The 21486-nt window shown below is 31.0% G+C and overlaps 2 protein-coding genes and 2 pseudogenes across 2 annotated transcripts; all 4 read right to left on the reverse strand.

Annotated features, from left to right (window-relative positions):
• Positions 1-152: 152 nt before the first annotated feature.
• LOC125192468 (BTB/POZ domain-containing protein At1g01640-like) lies at positions 153-1709 on the reverse strand (annotated as a pseudogene).
• Positions 1710-5775: 4066 nt separating this feature from the next.
• On the reverse strand, positions 5776-7256 carry LOC125192473 (BTB/POZ domain-containing protein At3g56230 pseudogene; annotated as a pseudogene).
• A 5336-nt stretch (positions 7257-12592) lies between these two features.
• On the reverse strand, positions 12593-14302 carry LOC125203668 (BTB/POZ domain-containing protein At1g01640-like). The gene is made up of 3 exons (XM_048102071.2): positions 14151-14302; positions 13881-14078; positions 12593-13267 (listed from the first exon to the last, which is right to left on the reverse strand). Exons 1-3 carry the CDS (start codon positions 14199-14201, stop codon positions 12809-12811), a joined length of 708 nt encoding a protein of 235 aa, XP_047958028.2. The 5' UTR covers positions 14202-14302; the 3' UTR covers positions 12593-12808.
• Positions 14303-18992: 4690 nt separating this feature from the next.
• On the reverse strand, positions 18993-20651 carry LOC125216157 (BTB/POZ domain-containing protein At3g56230-like). The gene is made up of 3 exons (XM_048117797.2): positions 20441-20651; positions 20189-20365; positions 18993-19565 (listed from the first exon to the last, which is right to left on the reverse strand). Exons 1-3 carry the CDS (start codon positions 20615-20617, stop codon positions 19110-19112), a joined length of 810 nt encoding a protein of 269 aa, XP_047973754.2. The 5' UTR covers positions 20618-20651; the 3' UTR covers positions 18993-19109.
• Positions 20652-21486: the final 835 nt, after the last annotated feature.

Raw genomic sequence — 21486 nt, forward strand, 5'->3', positions numbered from 1 at the left:
AGTCTGTCTCAAAATTAATACATCAAGATGATAATAAAATGCGTGAATCTTCCTAGGCGAAAAAAGAAAAGGAAGAAAATTCCATGGACCGACAAACATGCCCATCATCTCCACCCCGTACGAACCACGATATCATCCCAATGTGGGTCAAACTAAGCCCCAAACTTTCTTTTTTTAGTATTCGTGATGGATGCCCTTGTGATCTATGTATTTAGATGAGGATTCCTAAGCGCAAATTCATCAAAGCCGGGGGAGAAAACTATTTCTTCCATGTTACTTACAATGAAGCTTAGGGCTCTTTCTTTGAGGTTTTAGTTGTTGCAAGTATCGGATATTTCTAAGATATCAAGTGCGTTGGATGAATTCAATGATCCAAGCATCTCATTTTCGCAAAACTTCTGCAGAAAAGGGATCTCGTATTTGTCTGCAGCTAAAACAAGCGAGCAAACATGTTTCTCCATCTTCTCTTTTGGAACGCTTCCACTGTACAAGAACTCGAGTAGGGCTTCTAGTTCCTCGTGATTCAGCTCCGGTAGCGTTATCGTTTGATTCGCCGGAGCTTTGCATTCGTCTGAATCCAACATGTTACGAAATATTGTCGATCTCATTGCCTGTGGATGTATATAGTATAACATATAGTCAGATGTAATGCACTAGTGATGCATAATTTAACCGGCTTAATCAAAATCGGCATACCATTCCTACCGGTCTAATTCAAATTCCACCCATTCAAAATTGGAACCGTGAAGTTACTTACCAATAAGCTTAACTAAAACGGCTAGAGTTTTCAGAATATGAGATTAAATTCGACAGCGTTTTAGTTTTTGGATAAATTCGCACACCTTTCAAAATATGATAGTGGGGCATGACAACTATTATGTTAGAGGATTTTTGCATTTTTTTTCTTATTTCTTCTTTTTCATTCTTTTTCCACAAAATACAAAAATGGACCAAACTAGAGATTTTATTTTATATTGTGGAGGGAAAAGAATAAAAAAGAAAAAGAAAAACTAAGATTAAAAAATAGCAAATATCCCTTAAAATAAAAAGTTCGTAGAAAGGCATAAGAACCTAATTCGTCTTCTAATTTAACCCCAAATTCTAAAATCTCTCAAAAATAGCATACCAATTTTATAGGAGAATTTAGACAAAAATTGACATGGAAAAATTAGCCAAAAAACCAAACCGAGTTAGAGGTGATACCAAAATAGTCGATTTTCAGTTCAAGATCGGAACCATGAATTTATATGTTGCATACGTACCAATAATCCTCTATGTGCAGGTATCGGGGGCTCGTTGTCACCGGCCATGACTTGAATATCAGGGTGGATTTGATCCTTCAAAGCGGTAGCTAAGCCACTTAAATAATTCATCTTCTCATCGCGCAACTTCATATTCACTTCTTGAAACCTAATCTTGACTTCTTGCAACTTCATCCACTTCAAGGCCTTTACAAATCCCTATTACACACATCATATAATTGTTTAAATCACTATAAATTTATACTACTACTTTCAAAATCAAAATGGTACCTTATTGGAACTTGATGGAGAAAAAGAATCGTTGTTGGTGGATTTATTTTTTTTAGGCTGCAAGTTGGTCAACAAGATAATGCTTTTCGCCCCTTCATAGCAGGATGAGCAGATTGTCTGTAGCCCATAATTATCGTAATCATCGTAAGGCCTCGGTTCGCATAAGCAGCACGACATTTCTCTCTCTGGATTATCACAATGACGAAGAAGAGAACTAATGAGAAGAATATAAACAACAAAATAAATTATGCGTTACAAAGGAAAAACAAATCGAGAACTATTAGGAATCCAATTTACAAATCGACAACTATTAGGAATCCAAATCTGTTAACTTAATGGAGTATAAATTAATGAATTATACATAGTTGGATTATGAAATTGACAAATATAATAATAATAATAATAATAATAATAATAATAATAATATTATTATTATTATTATTTAATTTTATACACATGTAATACTACTCTTTACAATTTTCACGGGATACGACACTATATCTTAAAATGAAAGAAAGTTGACAATTCACATCATCACTTTATTTTAAAAAAATATATTGGTGCATACCTATAATCAAACTTATCTGTAATTTTGATTTACAAACTAAAATAAAACATTACTACTGCATAGAAGATACAAAGACATGGGTTGGCAGAATTTGGGCTTAATTAAAACTGAAGGGTTTTCATAATCTAATCTATTTACACGTAAATATATAAAGGGGAATTTTGGAGATATTTTTAAAAAAAGTTATTTTAGGAGAAAAATTATTTAGGGTTTAGGGTTAAAAATATTAATCCCATCATTATTAATAACTATTGTGCATTAAAATTCCCATCAAGCAATGTAATTATGGTAATGAATGATTTTTTATGTGTGCATTGACTATTTATATGACATATTTCATGGACGGATGGAGTATGTTATACTAATAGATTGACTATTTTACTCTTTTGCTGATATTTTATTTACTATTTATTGAAATCTATGAGTTTTAATCTCATCCACTCATTTTAAGATCTAATGGTGTAGGAATGGTCTTAGTTGTGGATTAGATGCAATGTGCATTTTAACATGACCACACATTTGAAGTACAAGTTTTATATTGGATTTGTAAGTCTAAAAAGTTAATGGAATGCAAGTCTGCATACTAAAAATAAAATAAGTAAATAATTCTATAAATTATAAACAACCTAAAATAGCAAAATCCTTAAATAATGGACAGATGGAGTATTTGTTTTATTTGCTTGAAGTACTTGAAGTTGACAATTCCATGGTTTTAATAAAAAAAATATCCATGTCATTCCATGGTTTTAATAAAAAAATATCCATGCACACCTATATAACAAGATTTTTCAAATATCCATTCCTAATTAATAGTAATTTTTTTAACTACATAAGAAACTTATCCTGTAATTTTGATACAAGCAACATATTCAAAATAACACAAAACCTAACTCAAAAAAAAAATGTGTTCTTCCATAAACAAATATGTGTTCTAATTTTATATATTCTTATCAAAATAGAATATGTATAGAATGAGATAGTGAGATGTAAAATCTACAATACAAATAGTAAAAGTGAAATTTATATCTATGCGTATATAAAAGTGGAGTTTTGAAAATATCTACAAAACTGACATTATAATGAAAAAATTTATTAATTTGTTAATACACCATTTTAATTAAAAAGTTAGTACTATTAATTAGTGAAAATTAGTTTGTTGATACGTACTACATTACTATATTTGGCTATTATATATTTATATGATATCCAACATGATTAGTTTTGCAGTTATATCAAACGTGACTTGAAAGAGCAAATTTTTTTAAATTAATAAATTAATAAAGTTTTTAAACAGACTCATGATTGTGGAGCTCCACCCCTCTCAACGAGAGAATCCACTGTTGCACGGGTCAGAGCTCTATCCCACAGCAATAGCCCCGGTTCTTGATCACCGACGCGGCCCCAATAATGATAAATTCACTTTTACATGTACATTCATGTTGTTTTATACTAACTAGTATCACACCAGTACGTTGAACATATATTTAATTTATTTTATAAAACTAATTAAATACTCCATGTAACAATAATATGATATACATTGATAAAACTTCATACTATAAAAATTATATGGTCATAACAATAAATACAATAAAAATATTTGCAAACACACATTAATTTTACTTATATTCTAAATACTCTACAAATACACTTAGGAAATCTATATAAACACAAATCCAAATTACCGAAATTATAAGAATTGCACCATTATATATTTATTGAAATATAATTTTGTAATCAGGATAGTCTTATTTTGTTTTATAGTAATTAAATAAGGAGTATATACGTTGTACTAAATTATTTTGAAAATTTTAAATGTAAGTTATATAAGTAAAAATTATAAATCATGAAATCAACCAAAGCAACACAAAACTATTAACACTTAATTAATAAAGTGTGTTACATAAATCCAAAATTGTGCAAATAAAATTGACTAAAGCTAAAATACTATTTGACAAAAATTTCATATCATATTGCGACTTAGATCATATGGAAAAACAACTCAATTTACTACTTATAATACAAACTACACATAATTATGTAGAGAATAACTATAGACCAATCATCAACACATCAATAAAAAATTAATTTTAGAAACACAAAATGAGTCATTACAAATTAACAAATTTAGAGCCGATATTGTACACATATATAATTTGTACCATAAATTATAAATCTACTAAAACACACTACAATGATTAAATCAATACATTTATTTAGTATTAATACAAATAAATTAAATAATCAACCACCCATTTTGCCCCCAAATAAATCCTAAAGAAGAATCCATTGTCATCATACTTAATTGGCAGAAAAATTCACCAACGACGAATGAGATCCAAAAATACAAAACATCAAACCACCAACATCACTCTTCTTCGCTTTTGATTTCTACACATCATCATTGTACAAAATCAATTTCAACTGAAAACATTAAAAGGATTATCTATTACCGACTATCCTACAGCCTCCAATGCCAAATACTAGAAGTTTAGCAAAATCGACAGTATTCTCTCGTCTATAGATCCTGCATATATGTATATACAACATTTACATAGAAATAGCAAGACCGATATCTCATGGATGCTTCTTAAAAAAATAATGTACGGGTTACATCATTTTTTATATAGGAACAATGAATAAAAAAAGTCACTGGTTCGATAGCGGAAAAAAATATCGATTTGAAATATACCATGGATACTTCCCCTTTTATAACCTTCTAACATTTTTTAGTCATGGATCTATATTAAATACATAATGAAGGTGATTTAATAATTACCTCACACCATATATTAAGGTCTACAATAGGCAGTTACATGATTTTTGTAATCATGGATTTGAATTTGAATTAGGTGCATAACGGTTGTTATTTAATGGAGAACCGTTTCCAATATAATCATTAAGAAAAGAGACCATTAAGTGCACAACCTCTTGCATTTTTTTTTCGGTTACATCGTTTAAAGGTAATAAAATGGAGAAAAAAAATGTTATGAACCCCAAAACTTATACTCCCTCCGTTCTATAGCAATAAAGTCATTTTGTCATTTTGGTACGTTCCATAGTAATAGAGAGATTTCTTTATTTAGTAAAAGTCAACACATTTTTCACATACTTTACTCTCTCTTACTTTTTTCTCTATCTCTCCACCTTTTTCATTTTCCACTTTATTCATCCTTTACTTAACTCGCCTAAAACAGTTTTTCTTAATCCCCATGCCGAAAAGAAACGCCTTCATTACTATGGAACGGAGGGAGTATATAAATATTTAAATTTGTACTCAAAACTTATAAATATTCAAATTGAGGTCAAAACTCGCCTTTTATATGTATAGATAGATAATTTATTTTTCTTTTTATTATAATTCTAACATTTCTTAAATTAATCTCATACATAATTTGTGAGTATAATTTTCGTGCATAGCACACACTGGTAAAAGAGGGAGTAATATGAAAGCCTTGAATCTGGAAATTAATCATCAAGTTTGTGATTAAATCCATGAATGTGCGTGCCTATAGACATTACACTCCTAACAAAAGTATCCCTAGAGAAGATGATCAAAATGAGACAAAAAGAAAAGGAAGGATCTGCGCAAAATAAAAGGAAGGAAAATCCATGGACTGACCTAACAGCCCATCCTCTCAACCAGTATGAACTACAAGATTACCCCAATGTGAATCAAACTAAGCACCAATCTTTCTTTTTTTATTATTCGTGATGGATGCCCTTGTGATCTCTGTATTTAGATGAGGATTCTTGAGCGCAAAGTCATCAAAGCCGGGGGAGAAAACTATTTCTTCCACGTTTCTTACAATGAAGTTTAGGGTTGTTTCTTTGAGGTTTTTGTTGTTGCAAGTGTCAGATATTTCCAAGATATTAAGAACGTTGGATAAATTCAATGATCCAAGCATCTCATTTTCGCAAAACTTCTGCAGAAAAGGGATCTCGTATTTGTATGCAGCTAAAACAAGCGAGCAAACATGTTTCTCCATCTTCTCTTTTGGAACGCTTCCACTGTACAAGAACTCGAGTAGGGCTTCTAGTTCCTCGTGATTCAGCTCCGGTAGCGTTATCGTTTGATTCGCCGGAGCTTTGCATTCGTCTGAATCCAACATGTTACAAAATATTGTCGATCTCATTGCCTGTGGATGTATATAATATAACATATAGTCAGATGTAATGCACTAGTGATGCATTATTTAACCGGCTTAATCAAAATCGGCATACCGGTTCTACCGGTCCAATTCAAATTCCACCGATTCAAAATTGGAACCGTGAAGTTACATACCAATAGGCTTAACTAAAACGGCTAGACTTTTCATCAGAATATGAGATTAAATTCGACATCGTCTCAGTGTTTGGATAAATTTGCACACCTTACAAAATATGGTCGTGGGGCATGACAACTTTTATGTTGAGGACTTTTGCACTTTTTCATTCTTTTTCGACAAAATATAATAATGGACCAAACTAACGAGAAGAGATTTTATTTCATATTATGGAGGGGAAAGAATAAAAAAAAAGAAGAAAAAATAAGATTAAAAAATAGCAAAAATCCCTTAAAATAAAAAGTTCGTAGAAAGTTCTAAAATCTCTCAAAAATAGCATACCAATTTTATAGGAGAATTTAGACAAAAATTGACATGGAAAAATTAGCAAAAAACCAAACCGAGTTAGAGGTGATACCAAAATCGTCGATTTTCAGTTCAAGATCGGAACAATGAATTTATTTGTTGGGTACATACGAATAATCCTCTATGAGCGGGTATCGGGGGCTCGTTGTCACCGGCCATGACTTGAATATCAGTGTGGATTTGATCCTTCAAAGCGGTAGCAAAGCCACTTAAATAAGTCATCTTCTCATCTTCCAACTTTATCTTCTCTTCTTGTAACTTCATCCACTTCAAGGCCTTTACAAATCTCTATTACACACATCATATAATTGTTTAAATCACTATAAATTTATACTACTACTTTCAAAATCAAAATGGTACTACCTTATTGGAAATTGATGGAGAAAAAGAATCGTTGTTGGTGGATTTATTTTTTTTAGGCAAGTTGGTAAACAAGATTATGCTTTTCGCTCCTTCATAGCAGGATGAGCAGACATAATAATCGTAATCATCGTAATGCCTCAGTTCGCATAAGCAGCACGACATTTCTCTCTCTAGATTATCACAACGACGAAGTCACTGGTTCGATAGCGGAAAAAATATCGGTTTGAAATATACCATGGATACTTCCCCTTTTATAACCTTCAATATTTTTTAGTCATGGATTTATATTAAATGCATAATGATGGTGATTTAATAATTTCCTCACCCCATATATTAAGGTCTACAATTGGCAGTTACATGATTTTTGTAATCATGGATTTGAATATGAATTACGTGCATAACGGTTGTAATTTAATGGAGAACCGTTTCCAATATAATCATTAAAAAAAGAGACATTAAGTGCACAACCTCTTCCCTTTTTTTTTTGGTTACATCGTTTAAAGGTAATAAAATGGAGAAAAAAATTGTTATGAAACCCAAAACTTGTATATAAAATATTCAAATTTGTACTCAAAACTTATAAATATTCAAATTGAGGCCAAAATTCGCCTTTTAGGGCATCCATTGTGGATGCCCTAGTGGAAGCCCTAGTGAGAGCCCTAGTGGTTGCCACGTCAGCATGCCCTATCTTTCTGCAATGGTGGAGCCCTAGTGCATGCCCTATCTCTTATCCACTTTTCATTTCAATTTTAAATCATTGTTTTTTTAATTTGTTTTTAATTACTATAAATTATCAAAATATATTATTTCAAACACCACAAATGCACAAAAAAAAAACTACATTACTTAATAGAAAAGTGGAACTACATCATACTTAGATTAAAAAAAAAATACATTAAAACTAAAATACTAAAAAAAAGAAAAAACCAAACTAGTGACTCGGGTATATCGTCGTCGACATTATTCGGGCTCGGGTATTGACTCGGATCCATTGTTGGAAGTGTGGATATTGAGAGAATATAGAAGAGAAAGTGAAAGGTTTAGTGTGTGAAAAGTGAAGAAAATGGAGTATTTATAGTGGTTTAAATTAGGGTTAAATAATTAAAACAAAACAAAAAAAATTATGGCTCGGGCTCGGGCTCGGGCGCGCCTCTGCAATGGGCGCCCGAGCTCACGCCCGATCGATCGGGCTCGGGATCGGGTGCGACCGAACTATCGGTCGCGCTCGGGCGTGACCGAGGGCTGCAATGGATGCCCGACCACGCCCGAGCCCGATCTCGGCCGATCGGGCGCGCGATCGGGCATCCATTGTGGATGCTCTTATATATGTACTAGTGTCACTCTCGTGCGATGCACGGATCGATTTAATTTCAAATTTGTATATAAAATATTCAAATTTGTACTCAAAACTTATAAATATTCAAATTGAGGTCAAAACTCGTCTTTTATATATGTACTAGTGTCACTCCCGTGCGATGCACGGATCGATTTAATTTCTTTATAGTAAATTCATATTTTGATTTTTAGAGTGAACTACATCAAAAGTCTCTGACCTTTCCAGTTGTGACACTGCATGTCCCTCGGAAAAAAAAATATCTCTGAATGTCTCTAACCTTAAATATAATCACGCATCTTATTTTTTCTGACTAAAATGCCCTTAAGCCCTAAAAGGGCATTATGGTCATCTCAGTAAGAATGCTGAAAATGGCAGCCTGCATGTTGCACAACATCTACCGTTCCTGTTCCTGAATAATTGTGACATAATTATTATTTTTGTTCACACCTGGTGAGTTATCAATTTTTAATTTAGATTAGTCAATGTCATATGAAAAATTGAAAACACGACTTTAATATACATAAACATGTTATTATAGTATAAAACTAGTCCAATACTTTTAAATTATTGAATTTACATAAATTACGTGGAAAGAAAATTAAAATTATATTTTGTAAATGATGGTTTTTGTCGTGAAACCCTATAATTAGATTTTCTATTGGTTGATATTCATTTTTAAATTTCGTTTACAACCTTTAAAGCAGCACTTTATTTAATAAAATGTTTTTACAAGGTAATTTACTAGTAATAGAAGTAATAATAATACGTCTTCTTCTTCATTAGCTACACGGCAGCCATTGTTGTTACATTTTTCAACTCTGTAATTTTCGATACTTTACTTTCATTCAGCCCCTCCTTACCTTTCAACATCTCATCATTTAGGCGTCTGAAACAATATTTTAGTGAAGGCTGAAAATGATTTTCAGAATTTTCAAAAAATTTGAAAGTAGAAAAATCAAGAAAATGGAACTCTTGGGAGGGGCTTAAGCCCTTCCCCGCCTCTTAACATGTCCGCCACTGCAGTTTGGAGATTCATCATATTCATACATGCGCGCCTTTATTCCTGTTCATATTTTGTTGAATAGACTAAATATCTTTTAATTACTTCTAATCTAATCTATGAAGAAGAGAAATGAATCGAAGAAAAAACCCTTAAAAATATAGCAAGGTAAATATAAGCACGTAGAAATATCAAATATGATTTGACAAAAGTATGAGTAAAGTCTGCAAATCAGTGTAGGTGGGTGCGGAGTAGGTCTGCAGGTTGCGGGTACTTTGACTGAAATGCCTTGGCATTTGGGTATTTTGATCCGGAAATTAGCTACAAAAACAAGATACATGATTATATTTAAGGTTAGAGACATTCGGAGATATTTTTTTTTTCTGAGGGATCTACTGTATCACGACTGGAAAGGTCAGAGACTTTTGATATAGTTCACTCTTGAATTAATTACTTAAAGTCAAATATAACTCTATTATCAAAAGGTTAAAAATCACAAAACAATTTAAATATACTATTAAATATATGTGCGATGCACAGATTTTAATTTACTTAAAATTAATAAAAATTATAAAAATAAAGTAATAACTACACGCAAAAACAAAATAAATATATGTGTAGAGAAAATAAATATTGTTAATAGATTATTGAAACAAAAAAAAACCCCAATCACAAAATAATCGAGAGAATGAATTGAGAGTGAAAGCAAACATTATTAGTACATAAATGAAAAAAATCTATCATATTATCTTAAAAAAATGAATCTATCATAAATAAAAGGGCAACTCAGTGAATCATTCGTCTTGCTTTCTTTGGATATGATGTTCGCTCTTTCTTTCTTTTCCAATGGACTGGGGTTGAAGTTATTATTTTTGTTCCTGAAATAGAAAAGCGTGTAAAATTTAAAAATAATTCAAAATTTCAAATCATTGTAATTGCGTGGAAGGAAAGAACCATTGACTATAATAAAAATAATAGTATATAAATATAGGGTCATTTACTGTTGCTTATAGCATCATAATCCAAAATTAAGACCAAATTTTCACCCTTAGATTTTAAAATGAGTGGATGAGATTAAATTTTACGAATCTCAATAAATAGTAAACCAAATATCAACAAAAGGGCAAGATCGTCATTTTGTTATCATATCATAATTTTCATATTTTTTTTATATTAGCATAGTGTATTATATATCAACACAATGACATGAGTATTTCAACACAAGTACACGAAAATATCAACCCAGTTTTATTGAAATTTCACATGCATTATATTGAGATTTTACATGCATTATATTGAGATTTTATATGCATTATATTGAGATTTCGTCAAATCATCAACATATACGAAAACTGAAATAAAAATCATCAAATTTCATCATCGTTTCATAATTTTCGTGTTTTTTTTAATATTAATATGTATTACAAATATCAACGCAATGACATGAGTATTTCGACACAAGTACACAAAAATATCAACCCTGTTTTATTGAGATTTTCACATGCATTATTGAGATTTTACATTCATTATACTGAGATACATTGTATTGAGATTTCGTCAAATCATCAACATACACAAAAACTGAAATACAAATCACCAAATTTCATCATCCGAACATCGTCTGAACATATGCAATTGAGATCTCGTTAGAATCCTTATAAAATTACCTTTAATTTGATATATTTTTTGTGAAAAAATAATTTAAATTGAGAGAGTTACGTAAATTTAAAGTTTTAAGAAAATTTTAATAAAAGGGAATTGACATTAATACCCTTTATTTTATTTAATAATTATTTAAATTTAAAGTATAATGCATTTGACATTATATCAATCGTTAGATCTACTAATCTAATGGTTAAAAATTGACCTTAGTTTTGGATTGCTAATTAGTTAGCAATTGATCAGATATCAAAATTGAAAAAAGGATTAAAATAACCAACAACGCAAAATACATTAACATAATTATAAAAAATAAATAATAAATAGTAAGGAAAATTAGAGGTGATATTTTGATTTGTGAATTTAGGATAGCAAAAAATCATATAAATAGATCACAGAAAAAAACAATTCCCCAATTACAAAATAATTTAGAGAATGAATTGTGAGTTCAAAGCAAAGATTATTATACAAAAATGAAACAAAAAACACCATGTAGAAAATTAATCTCATTTTAAAACAATATTGATGTAGAATTAGAACATTACCTAAAATCGGATTGGATTTCTGCAGTAGCGAAGAATATATAGTGGAAAAAAGGTAGGAATACGTGGATTGTAGACTACAAAATGTCATATATTTATACTGAAAAAATTGAAGCCTCTTGCAAAACTTTTCATTTTATAAGAAAAAATAAACCTTTTTAACTTCCCAAATCCAAAACCCATAATTGGCACCTTAAATATGAGAAAATTAATTGGTGGGGTTAATGCTTTATAAACACACATAAATCATTCCCCCAATATCCGTAACGTGAAAAAACACACATAGAAAGTCAATAATAATTTGATAATTAAAATATTCAACCCCAAATTGTAATGTAAAGTTGAAAAACGTATAAAAAATTAAATCAACAATAATTTGAGAGTCAAAGTATTCAATTTCTATAATAAATAGCATCAAAATTATTGATAATTATATACTACTAATAAATTTAATATTAATGGTCTCATGATTACATTTATATGTATAAAAGAAAAATTGATGCGGTAGTTTTTTTTCACTAAAATTGATGTCATTTACTATTTGATATAAACTAAGTTTCAAATATTAAATATATTGCCCAAAAATTATACTTTTTCCGTCCCCGATTAAGAGTCACACTTTTTCATTTCGGTCCGTCCCCAATTAAGAGTTACACTTCATTTTTACCATAAATAATAAGTAGGTTCCACATTCCACTAACTCAATTCACCCACATTTGTGACTCCTAATCGGGGACGGAGGGAGTAAATATTAGAAATTTTGCTCAAAATTTATGAAAATTCAAAATGATGGCCAAAACTCGCCTTTTATATATGTATGTATAGATGGATAGATAATTTATTTTTATTTTTATTATAATTCTAACATTTCTTAAATTAATCTCATACATAATTTGTGAGTATAATTTTCGTGCATAGCACACACTGGTAAAAGAGGGAGTAATATGAAAGCCTTGAATTTTTAAACTAATCATCAAGTTGGTGATAAAATCAATGAATGTGCCTATAGACATTATGCACTTCTAACAAAAGTATCCCTAGAGTAGATGATCAAAATGAGACAAAAAGAAAAGGAAGGATATGCGCAAAATAAAAGGAAGGAAAATCCATGGATTGACCAAACAGCCCATCCTCTCAACCCAGTATGAACTACAAGATTACCCCAATGTGAATCAAACTAAGCACCAATCTTTCTTTTTTTATTATTCGTGATGGATGCTCTTGTGATCTCTGTATTTAGATGAGGATTCTTGAGCGCAAAGTCATCAAAGCCGGGGGAGAAAACTATTTCTTCCAAGTTACTTACAATGAAGCATAGGGCTCTTTCTTTGAGATTTTTGTTGTTGCAAGTGTCGGATATTTCCAAGATATCAAGTGCGTTGGATGACTTCAGTGATCCAAGCATCACTTGATCGCAAAACTTTTGCAGGAAAGGGATCTCGTATTTGTCTGCAGCTAAAGCCAACGAGCAAACAAGTTTCTCCATCTTCTCTTTTGGAACGCTTCCACTGTACAAGAACTCGAGTAGGGCTTCTAGTTCCTCGTGATTCAGCTCCGGTAGCGTTATCGTTTGATTCGCTGGAGCTTTGCATTCGTCTGAATCCAACATGTTACGAAATATTGTCGATCTCATTGCCTGTGGATATATATAGTATAACATATAGTCAGATGTAATGCACTAGTGATGCATTATTTAACCGGCTGAATTAGAATCGACATACCAGTTCTACCGGTCCAATTCCAATTCCACTGATTCGAAATCGGAACCGTGAATTTATTTATCAAGCCAAATTAGATTTGTTACATACCAACATGCTTAACTGAAAATGGCTATAGTTTAGAATATGAGATTAAATTCGTCCGCCCTTCAAAATATGGTTTCAGAGCATGCAAACCTTTTATTTTATAGGATTTTTTAATATATTTTTTATTATTTCGTTTTTTCCTTCTTTTTCCTCACAAAATACAAGAATGGACCAAACTAAACAATAAGAGATTTTATTGTATATTGTGACGAAAAAGAATAAGAAAAAGATAAAAAATAAAATTAAATTAAAAAAAAAAGGCAAAAATCCCCTCATAGAAAGGCATACAAACTTAATTCATCAACTAATTTAATCCCAAATTCTAAAATTTCTCAAAAATAACGAACCAATTTTATAGGAGAATTTAGGCAAAAATTGACATGTTAAAACCAAAATCGTGGATTATCAGTTCAAGATCGGAACCGTGAATTTATTAGTACATACCAATAGTCCTCTATGAGCGGGTATTGGGGGCTCGTTGTCACCGGCCATAACTTGAATATCAGTGTGGATTTGATCCCTCAAAGCTGTGGCAAAGCCACTTAAATAATTCATCTTCTCATCGTAAAACTTCATCTTCTCATCTTGAAACTTCATCTTGTGTTCTTGCAACTGCATCCACTTCAAGGCCTTTGTAAATCCCTATTGCACACATCATATAATTGTTTAAATCAATATAAATTTAGAGTACTACTTTCAAAATCAAAATGGTACCAGGTAATTGGAAATTGTTGGAGAAAAAGAATCATTATTGTTGGCCAACATGATTGTGCCTTTCGCCCCTTCGTAGCAGGCTGGGCAGATTATCCATACCCCGTAACGGTTATAATTGTTATAAATATTCGGTGCGCATAAGCAGCACGTCATTTCTCTCTTCACAACGACGAAAACAAGAGTACTAATGAGAAGCATATAAATAACAAAATGAATTATGCGTTGCAAAGGTAATAACAAACCGAGAACAATTAGGGATCCAAATCTGCAGTCGATCCTATAATAGATTGGAATTATTCTTTTTTATAGATACGATTATGAAAGATCATGCTCTAAACTAACTTAATAGAGCTAGCAGTATAAATTAATGAATTATATATAGTTGGATTATGAAATTTACAAACCTATTAATAATAATATGATAATAAGTTTTTTACTATACACCATATCTTAAAATGAAAGTAAGTTGACAATTCAACATCATCACTTTATATTAAAAATATATTGATGCATACCTATAGTCAAACTTATCTGTAATTTTGATTTAGAAACTAAAATAAAACATTACTACTGCATAGAAGATACAAAGACGTGGGTTGGGAGAATTTGGGCTTAAAACTGAAGGGTTTTCATAATCTATCTATCTATGATATTTTTTTTAAAAAATTGTTTTAGGAGAAAAATTCTAATAATTTAATTAAAATTGTTTTTTATTAATAAATTTATAACCAACGGGTTCATATATATTAATCTTACGTTACCATACATTTCATAAAATTAAAAACATAATCCCCATCATTATTGTGCATTAAAATTCTCATCAAGCAATGCAACTAAGGCATGAATGATTTCTTTATGTGTGCATGGACACAATCGTAGGTAGACACAATGGCTTTTCATCAATTCAATCAATGATTTTGGTCTTTTCGAGGCCAGAGTTAAAAGGGTTTTCATAATTTCTTATAAAACCTGAAATATAAGTATAATAGGAGTGAATTAAATTTTTAGGCTCTATACTTTCAACGACGAACATTTGCCGTCTCTACACTTACAAAATATGATTTACAGTCTCCATACTATACCACTTGCTCATTTCAGGTGTTTTTTTCACTTTTTGATCATATTTTTGGACAAAAACGCCCCCAAAAACTTATATGGCATTTTTGTACACCTCTAAAAGTAGGTATTTATTTTGATATTTATGTTAGTTTGGGTACTTTAACTATGATTTGTGTTTTATTCGAATAATTTTTGTTTGGATTGGTTATGAGCAGAACTAGCAAAAAGAAGGGTGTGGCTTAAGTGCCTACCCAATTTTATTTTATTTTTTCCAGTTTTTCTTCTTCAATTTTTTTTCAAATTATACAAATTATGTTTAGCTCTTGTAGAAATTCTGCAGGAGAATAAATGGTCATTGTTGAATGAATGAGAATGGCTGAATATGTGAGTGTAACTGACATAAATTAAAATGATTTTGAGCTTCAGGAAGAAGCAACCTAGTTGGCAATAAAAAAACAACACCAATATAATGTTATTTTTAATTGCTATTACTCTATACTTTTGAAATATTAATATATTATTAAATTAGTTGTGCTTAAAAGCCACAATATTTTAAAGATTTCTAAATATTTTTAAAATGTGAATCATTTTTTTTATAAATTTCATTTTAATTGATTCATCTTAGTTTGAGGAAATATAATATGTGCTTTATAATAAATCGAATTTATTAAGTTAAAATCCAAGATTAAAACTATGCATATATTTTATACTATAACCAATCCAAACAAAAAATATTTGAATAAAATATAAATCACAGTTAAAGTATCTAAATTAACATAAATATCAAAATAAGTATCTATTTTTGGAGGTGAGTGTACAAAAATGTCCTTTAGACTTTTGGGAGTGTTTTTGTCCTAAAATTTGGTCAAAAAGTGAAAAAGCACCTGAAACGAGTAATTGGTATAGTATGGAGACCGCAAATGATATTTTGCAAGTATAGGGACCGCAAATGTTTGTCGCTGAAAGTATAGAGCCTAAAAATGTAATTCACTCGTATAATAGGTCCAATCAATTGAAATAGCCCAACAACAAAACAATTACTGGCCCATACTGTAGTAGGTCTTCTTCAACAACACCTCATTTTCACTCTCATAAAGAGGCCGGAAACATAACTCAAACGGGACCGTATGGTGGCGAACATGGTGTAGTGGCTCCAACACCGGCCAAGTCCCCGCTTGACCGGTGGCCTGTCTAACTTTGGCTCTGTCACTAACTATGAATTAATTAATTAATTAGAACATACAATAGGAATAAGCCCATTGGCCTTGATAATTTAAGGAACCTAAACCGAAATTCGAAGGGCCCAACTTAGCCCTTAAACCTGCTAGTTAGGAATATCAATCGGGTCATCCAACAAATTTTGGGCCAACTCTACTCAGTTGCCAGCAAACGTGGGCTAATCGAGCTGCAATTTTATTGGGTTCAAAATTTACAATCGTAACCGTGGACTCGGATCCTCTGCTGTGCCTCAAGGCACGGCATGAGATGCTGTGCTCAAAACGCAGAGGTTTCTATATGAAACGCAAATGTTTGGTTTCAATGCACTTTTTCATTCTTTTCAATAGTTTAAACATTAAATGCGCATACATTGTTGTCTAATTTTAGCCTTTCATTTTATATTCTTTGACATACCTAGAGCATCCCCATCCGTGCTCTTAGCTAAGAGCACGGAGGTGGGCCCGGACCCACTTTTACTCCTTGTCCTTAGCTAAGAGCACAACACCCACATCCGTGCTCTTAGCTAAGGACAAGCTCAAGGGTCCCACTATTCTATTATTCAATTCAAATATTTCAATTACTAAAAACATTTTTACATTATAAAAAATATATTAAAAAATAAAAATTACATAATTAAAGTCCTAAAAAATAAAAATTACATAATTAAAATCCTAAAAAATGAAAATACACAATTAAAATTCTAGAAAATAAAAAAATACATAATTAAAATCCTACAAATTAAAAATTCCTATAATTAAAGTGTTATGGGAATTTTTTGTGTTGAAGTGGGGGTATTTATAGATGAAAATGTGAATTTTGGGGGAAAAAAATTGAAAAATAAATTAAAAGTGGGTAGAAAACGGATATAATTTTTTGGGAAGTGGAAAAATATTTTTTTAAATAAATTTTAAATTTTAAAAAGAATAAAAATAAAAAATCGAATTTAGCCGTTGACTAATAAGAATACGCCACGTAGGGCTGCTCAGCGGCACGTACATGCTCTTAGCTAAGAGCAGCGCCGTGCCGCTGACACGGACGGACAGCTCGCAGCAGCGGACGGACGAGCTCGTGCTCAGCGGCACGGACGGACGGACGGACGGAGGGACGTCACCGCTGCGGATGCTTTAAAACCTTTATAAAATTCAGTTTTTTATAATGCAAGTATTTTCGTCACATTAGATTTATATTTTATTTTATTATTTAATATCTATTTTAAATTATCACTGAATTATTTTAATTTTATTTCTAAATATTGTAATATTATTACTGTGTGTTTGATTATTTAATACTCACTCCGTCTCATGTTACTTGCACTATTACATTTCAGCCCGTCTCGAACTACTTATATTTTTCTAGTTTAAGTTAGAATTAATGTATTTAATTAATATACTCCCTTCGTCCCATGTTACTCGCACTTTTAATTTTAGGCCGCAAATTTGGGATTGAATTTTTAGTCTAATTAAATTAGAATTTTAAGTGTAATGAGACATCACATAATAAAGGGGCTCTTAACTTAATCTAACATATTAATTAAAAACTTTAATTCTAACTTAAACTATAAATATTGTAAGTAGTTTGTGACGAGCCGAAATGGAAGAGTGCAAGTAACATTGGACGGAGAGAGTATTAGATTAAGTTAAGAGCCCCTTTATTAAGTTATGTCTCATTACACTTAAAATTTTAATTTAATTATACTAAAAAATCAATCTCAAATTTACGGCCTAAAATAAAAAGTACGAGTAACATGAGACGGAGGGAGTATCTATTTAATTCCCTAATTATAATTATCATTCGTTAAGTAAAATAATAATCGGCTAAAACAAAATAAAACAAAATAAATAATAATAATCAGCTAAAAGCTGAAATCATCATAATATAAAATGATCAGCTAAGAATGTGGATATAAAAGGTTGGATAACAGAATATGAATGGTGAAATAATGAATACTTATATGTACTACTAGTATTTTTCAAAAACATAGAACTACAGTAAAAAGGATAGGTGCATTTAATGTTTAAAATATTGAAAAGAATGAGAAAGTGCATTGAAACCAAACATCTGCGTTTCATATAGAAACCTCTGCGTTTGGAGCACAGCATCTCATGTTGTGCCTTGAGGCACAGCAGAGGATCCGAGTCCTCGTAACCGTTGAGGTTTCGGGTTAGCCCAGCGAGCTAATCGGGTTATATACTCTAATATTAGCGGGCTAATCGGGTCAGCCCGCTAAGGTTAATGAAGGCCAGCTCCACTTTTATTTTTATTCGAAAAACATAAGAGATGCATGAATATGTGAGGTAGATATGCTTTTCTATTTTTGTATCAATCAGTACATTTATAATGTTAAGGAAAAATAGTTATGATAAAAGTTAATCCTTTACACTTCATTGTCCATAAACAAAAGTCTACTTTTTTTACATCATTATTAAAAAATAGTACAAGTAAATGATGGGCATATTAAATGACTAATATGTGACATTTAATATCTGAAAAAAGGAATAATATGAAAGCATAGTAAAGTGTATCTCGAAATTAATTCATCAAGTTGATTATAAAATTCTTCACACAAATATCCCTAGAGACGAGGATTACGTTGGCTCTTGCGTACGCCTTGGTGGACTGTCTTCAACTAAGAGAGGAAAAAATAATGCAAAAGAAAAGGAAGGAAAAATCTATAGAATCAAACTAAGCACCAATCTTTCTTTTTTTATTCGTGAGGGATGCCCTTGTGATCTGTGTATGTAGATGATGATTCTTGAGCGCGAAGTCATCAAAGCCAGGGGAGAAAACTATTTCTTCCATGTTTCTTACAATGAAGCTTAGGGCTGTTTCTTTGAGGTTTTTGTTGTTGCAAGTGTCGGATATTTCCAAGATATCAAGTGCGTTGGATGACTTCAGTGATCCAAGCATCACTTGATGGCAAAACTTTTGCAGGAAAGGGATCTCGTATTTGTCTGCAGCTAAAGCCAACGGGCAAACAAGTTTCTCCATCTTCTCTTTTGGAAGGCTTCCACTGTACAAGAACTCGAGTAGGGCTTCTAGTTCCTCGTGATTCAGCTCCGATAGCGTTATCGTTTGATTTGCCGGAGCTTTGCATTGGTCTGAATCCAACATGTTACGAAATATTGTCGATCTTGTTGCCTGTGGATTTATAGATTATAACATATAGTCAGACGTAATGCACTAGTGATGCATTATTTAACCGGCTAAATCAGATTCGGCATCCAATTCCAATTCCATTGATTCAAAATCGAAACCGTGAATTTATATGTCAAGCCAAATACATTAGATTTGTTACATACCAACAGGCTTAACTGAAAACTGCTATAGTTGTCAGAATATAGGACTAAATTCGATAGCCTTTCAGTTTCTAGATTAAATAGGCACACCTTTTAAAATATGAGATGACATGCCAATTTTTCATTTTAGAGGATTTTTGCTTTTTATTATATTTCAGTTTTTTCATTCTATTTTTTTCACAAAATACAAGAATTTTCTTTTATTTTGCAAGGGAAAAGAATAAAAAAAGGAGAGAAAATAAAATAAAAAACTAAAACTTTCTAAAATAAAAGGTTCACATAAAAGCATACGAATTTAATTTCTAAAAGTCATCTAACTTATAAATTCCAAATTCTATAATCCCTCGAAGCAAGAATTTAGCAAAATCTATAAAAATCGACATATTCGTTGCAAACAAGGGAAAAATCAGCCAAAATCGACCGTTGTCAGTTCAAGATCAGAACCATGAATTTATTTGTACATACCAATATTCCTCTATGAGCGGGTATCGGGGGCTTGTTGTCACCGGACATGACTTGAATATCAGTGTGGATTTGATCCTTCAAAGCGGTAGCAAAGCCACTTAAATAAGTCATCTTCTCATCTTCCAACTTTATCTTCTCTTCTTGCAACTTCATCCACTTCAAGGCCTTCACAAATCCCTATTACACACACATCATATAATTGTTTAAATCACTATAAAATTTATAGTACTACTTTCAAAATCAAAATGGTACCTTATTGGAACTTGATGGAGAAAAAGAATCATTGTTGATAGTTTTAATTTTTTTAGGCTTGTTGGTCAACAAGATTATGCTTTTCCCCCCTTCGAAGCAGGCTAAGCAGATTGTCAGTTGCCCGTAACCGTAGCCGTAATCGTAAGTATTCGCGTTACAGAAGCAGCACGACATCATCTTTCTCTAGATTATCACAACAACGAAATAGAGAACTAATGAGAAGTATATAAAGAAGAAAATAAATGGATATCGACACTATTATATATGCGTTACAAATGAAAAACCAATCGCGAACAATTAGTATTCCAAATCTGCAATTGATCCTATAATAGGTTTGATTTCAGCTTATAATATGAGAAAATATTCAGTGATCCATCCATATCAAAATGGATTAATATGTGGTGTGTCCAACTAATGAATATTTGACAAATGGAGAACCACATCCAACTAGACTTGAATTTTAATGCAATTATTTTTGGAAGATATTCAGTAGACTAATTATATGGAAAATTACATGATAATTAAATTGATATTACCATGATTTTATTTTGCCTCTTAAATAATAATATATGTCCATACTAAAATTAAATATAGGCATAATACAATTTTATTTTCATGTCAAGTTACTAAGTATGTATATAATCGTTTACATGCTTGTGAAAAAGAATATAGAAAAATGAAATAATGGCTATACTTTTTATTTTTGTAGAATTTTCAATTATATAATTTATATACATAAGTACATAAGAAAAAAAATTATATCCATAAAATATTAGTCGACTCCTGCATATAATATATTGCATACTTAAATTACTAATAATAATACTTATCTTTTTTTTTGCCGCAATAAAAATTATAACCATAAACTTTGTTAGTATTGTTTAAAATTTTATGGTGATGATTACATAATTGAAAACTCTACACAAATAATCATATAATAAAATAATTGATACTATTATTTTTAAAATTTATGGGAATAAGTACATATATAATTAAAAAATCAGCACAAATAAAAAAGCTTGACAATAATTTTATTTTTCCATCTT

The sequence above is a fragment of the Salvia hispanica genome, chromosome 2 (genome assembly GCF_029641045.1).
Source record: "Salvia hispanica isolate PSC_SH4W2 chromosome 2, Shi_PSC_v1, whole genome shotgun sequence".
Taxonomy (NCBI): domain Eukaryota; kingdom Viridiplantae; phylum Streptophyta; class Magnoliopsida; order Lamiales; family Lamiaceae; genus Salvia; species Salvia hispanica.

What these genes read in the sequence shown, in the direction of transcription:
- LOC125216157 (XM_048117797.2), bottom strand. Translation starts at nt 20,617, where the DNA reads ATGATGTCGTGCTGCTTCTGTAACGCGAATACTTACGATTACGGCTAC. An exon ending in CTCCATCAAGTTCCAATAAG is followed by an intron (nt 20,366 to 20,440) that starts GTACCATTTTGA and finishes TGTGTGTAATAG; the next exon opens with GGATTTGTGAAGGCCTTGAA. An exon ending in CCGCTCATAGAGGAATATTG is followed by an intron (nt 19,566 to 20,188) that starts GTATGTACAAAT and finishes ATAAATCCACAG; the next exon opens with GCAACAAGATCGACAATATT.
- LOC125203668 (XM_048102071.2), bottom strand. Translation starts at nt 14,201, where the DNA reads ATGTTGGCCAACAATAATGATTCTTTTTCTCCAACAATTTCCAATTAC. An exon ending in CAACAATTTCCAATTACCTG is followed by an intron (nt 14,079 to 14,150) that starts GTACCATTTTGA and finishes TGTGTGCAATAG; the next exon opens with GGATTTACAAAGGCCTTGAA. An exon ending in CCGCTCATAGAGGACTATTG is followed by an intron (nt 13,268 to 13,880) that starts GTATGTACTAAT and finishes ATATATCCACAG; the next exon opens with GCAATGAGATCGACAATATT.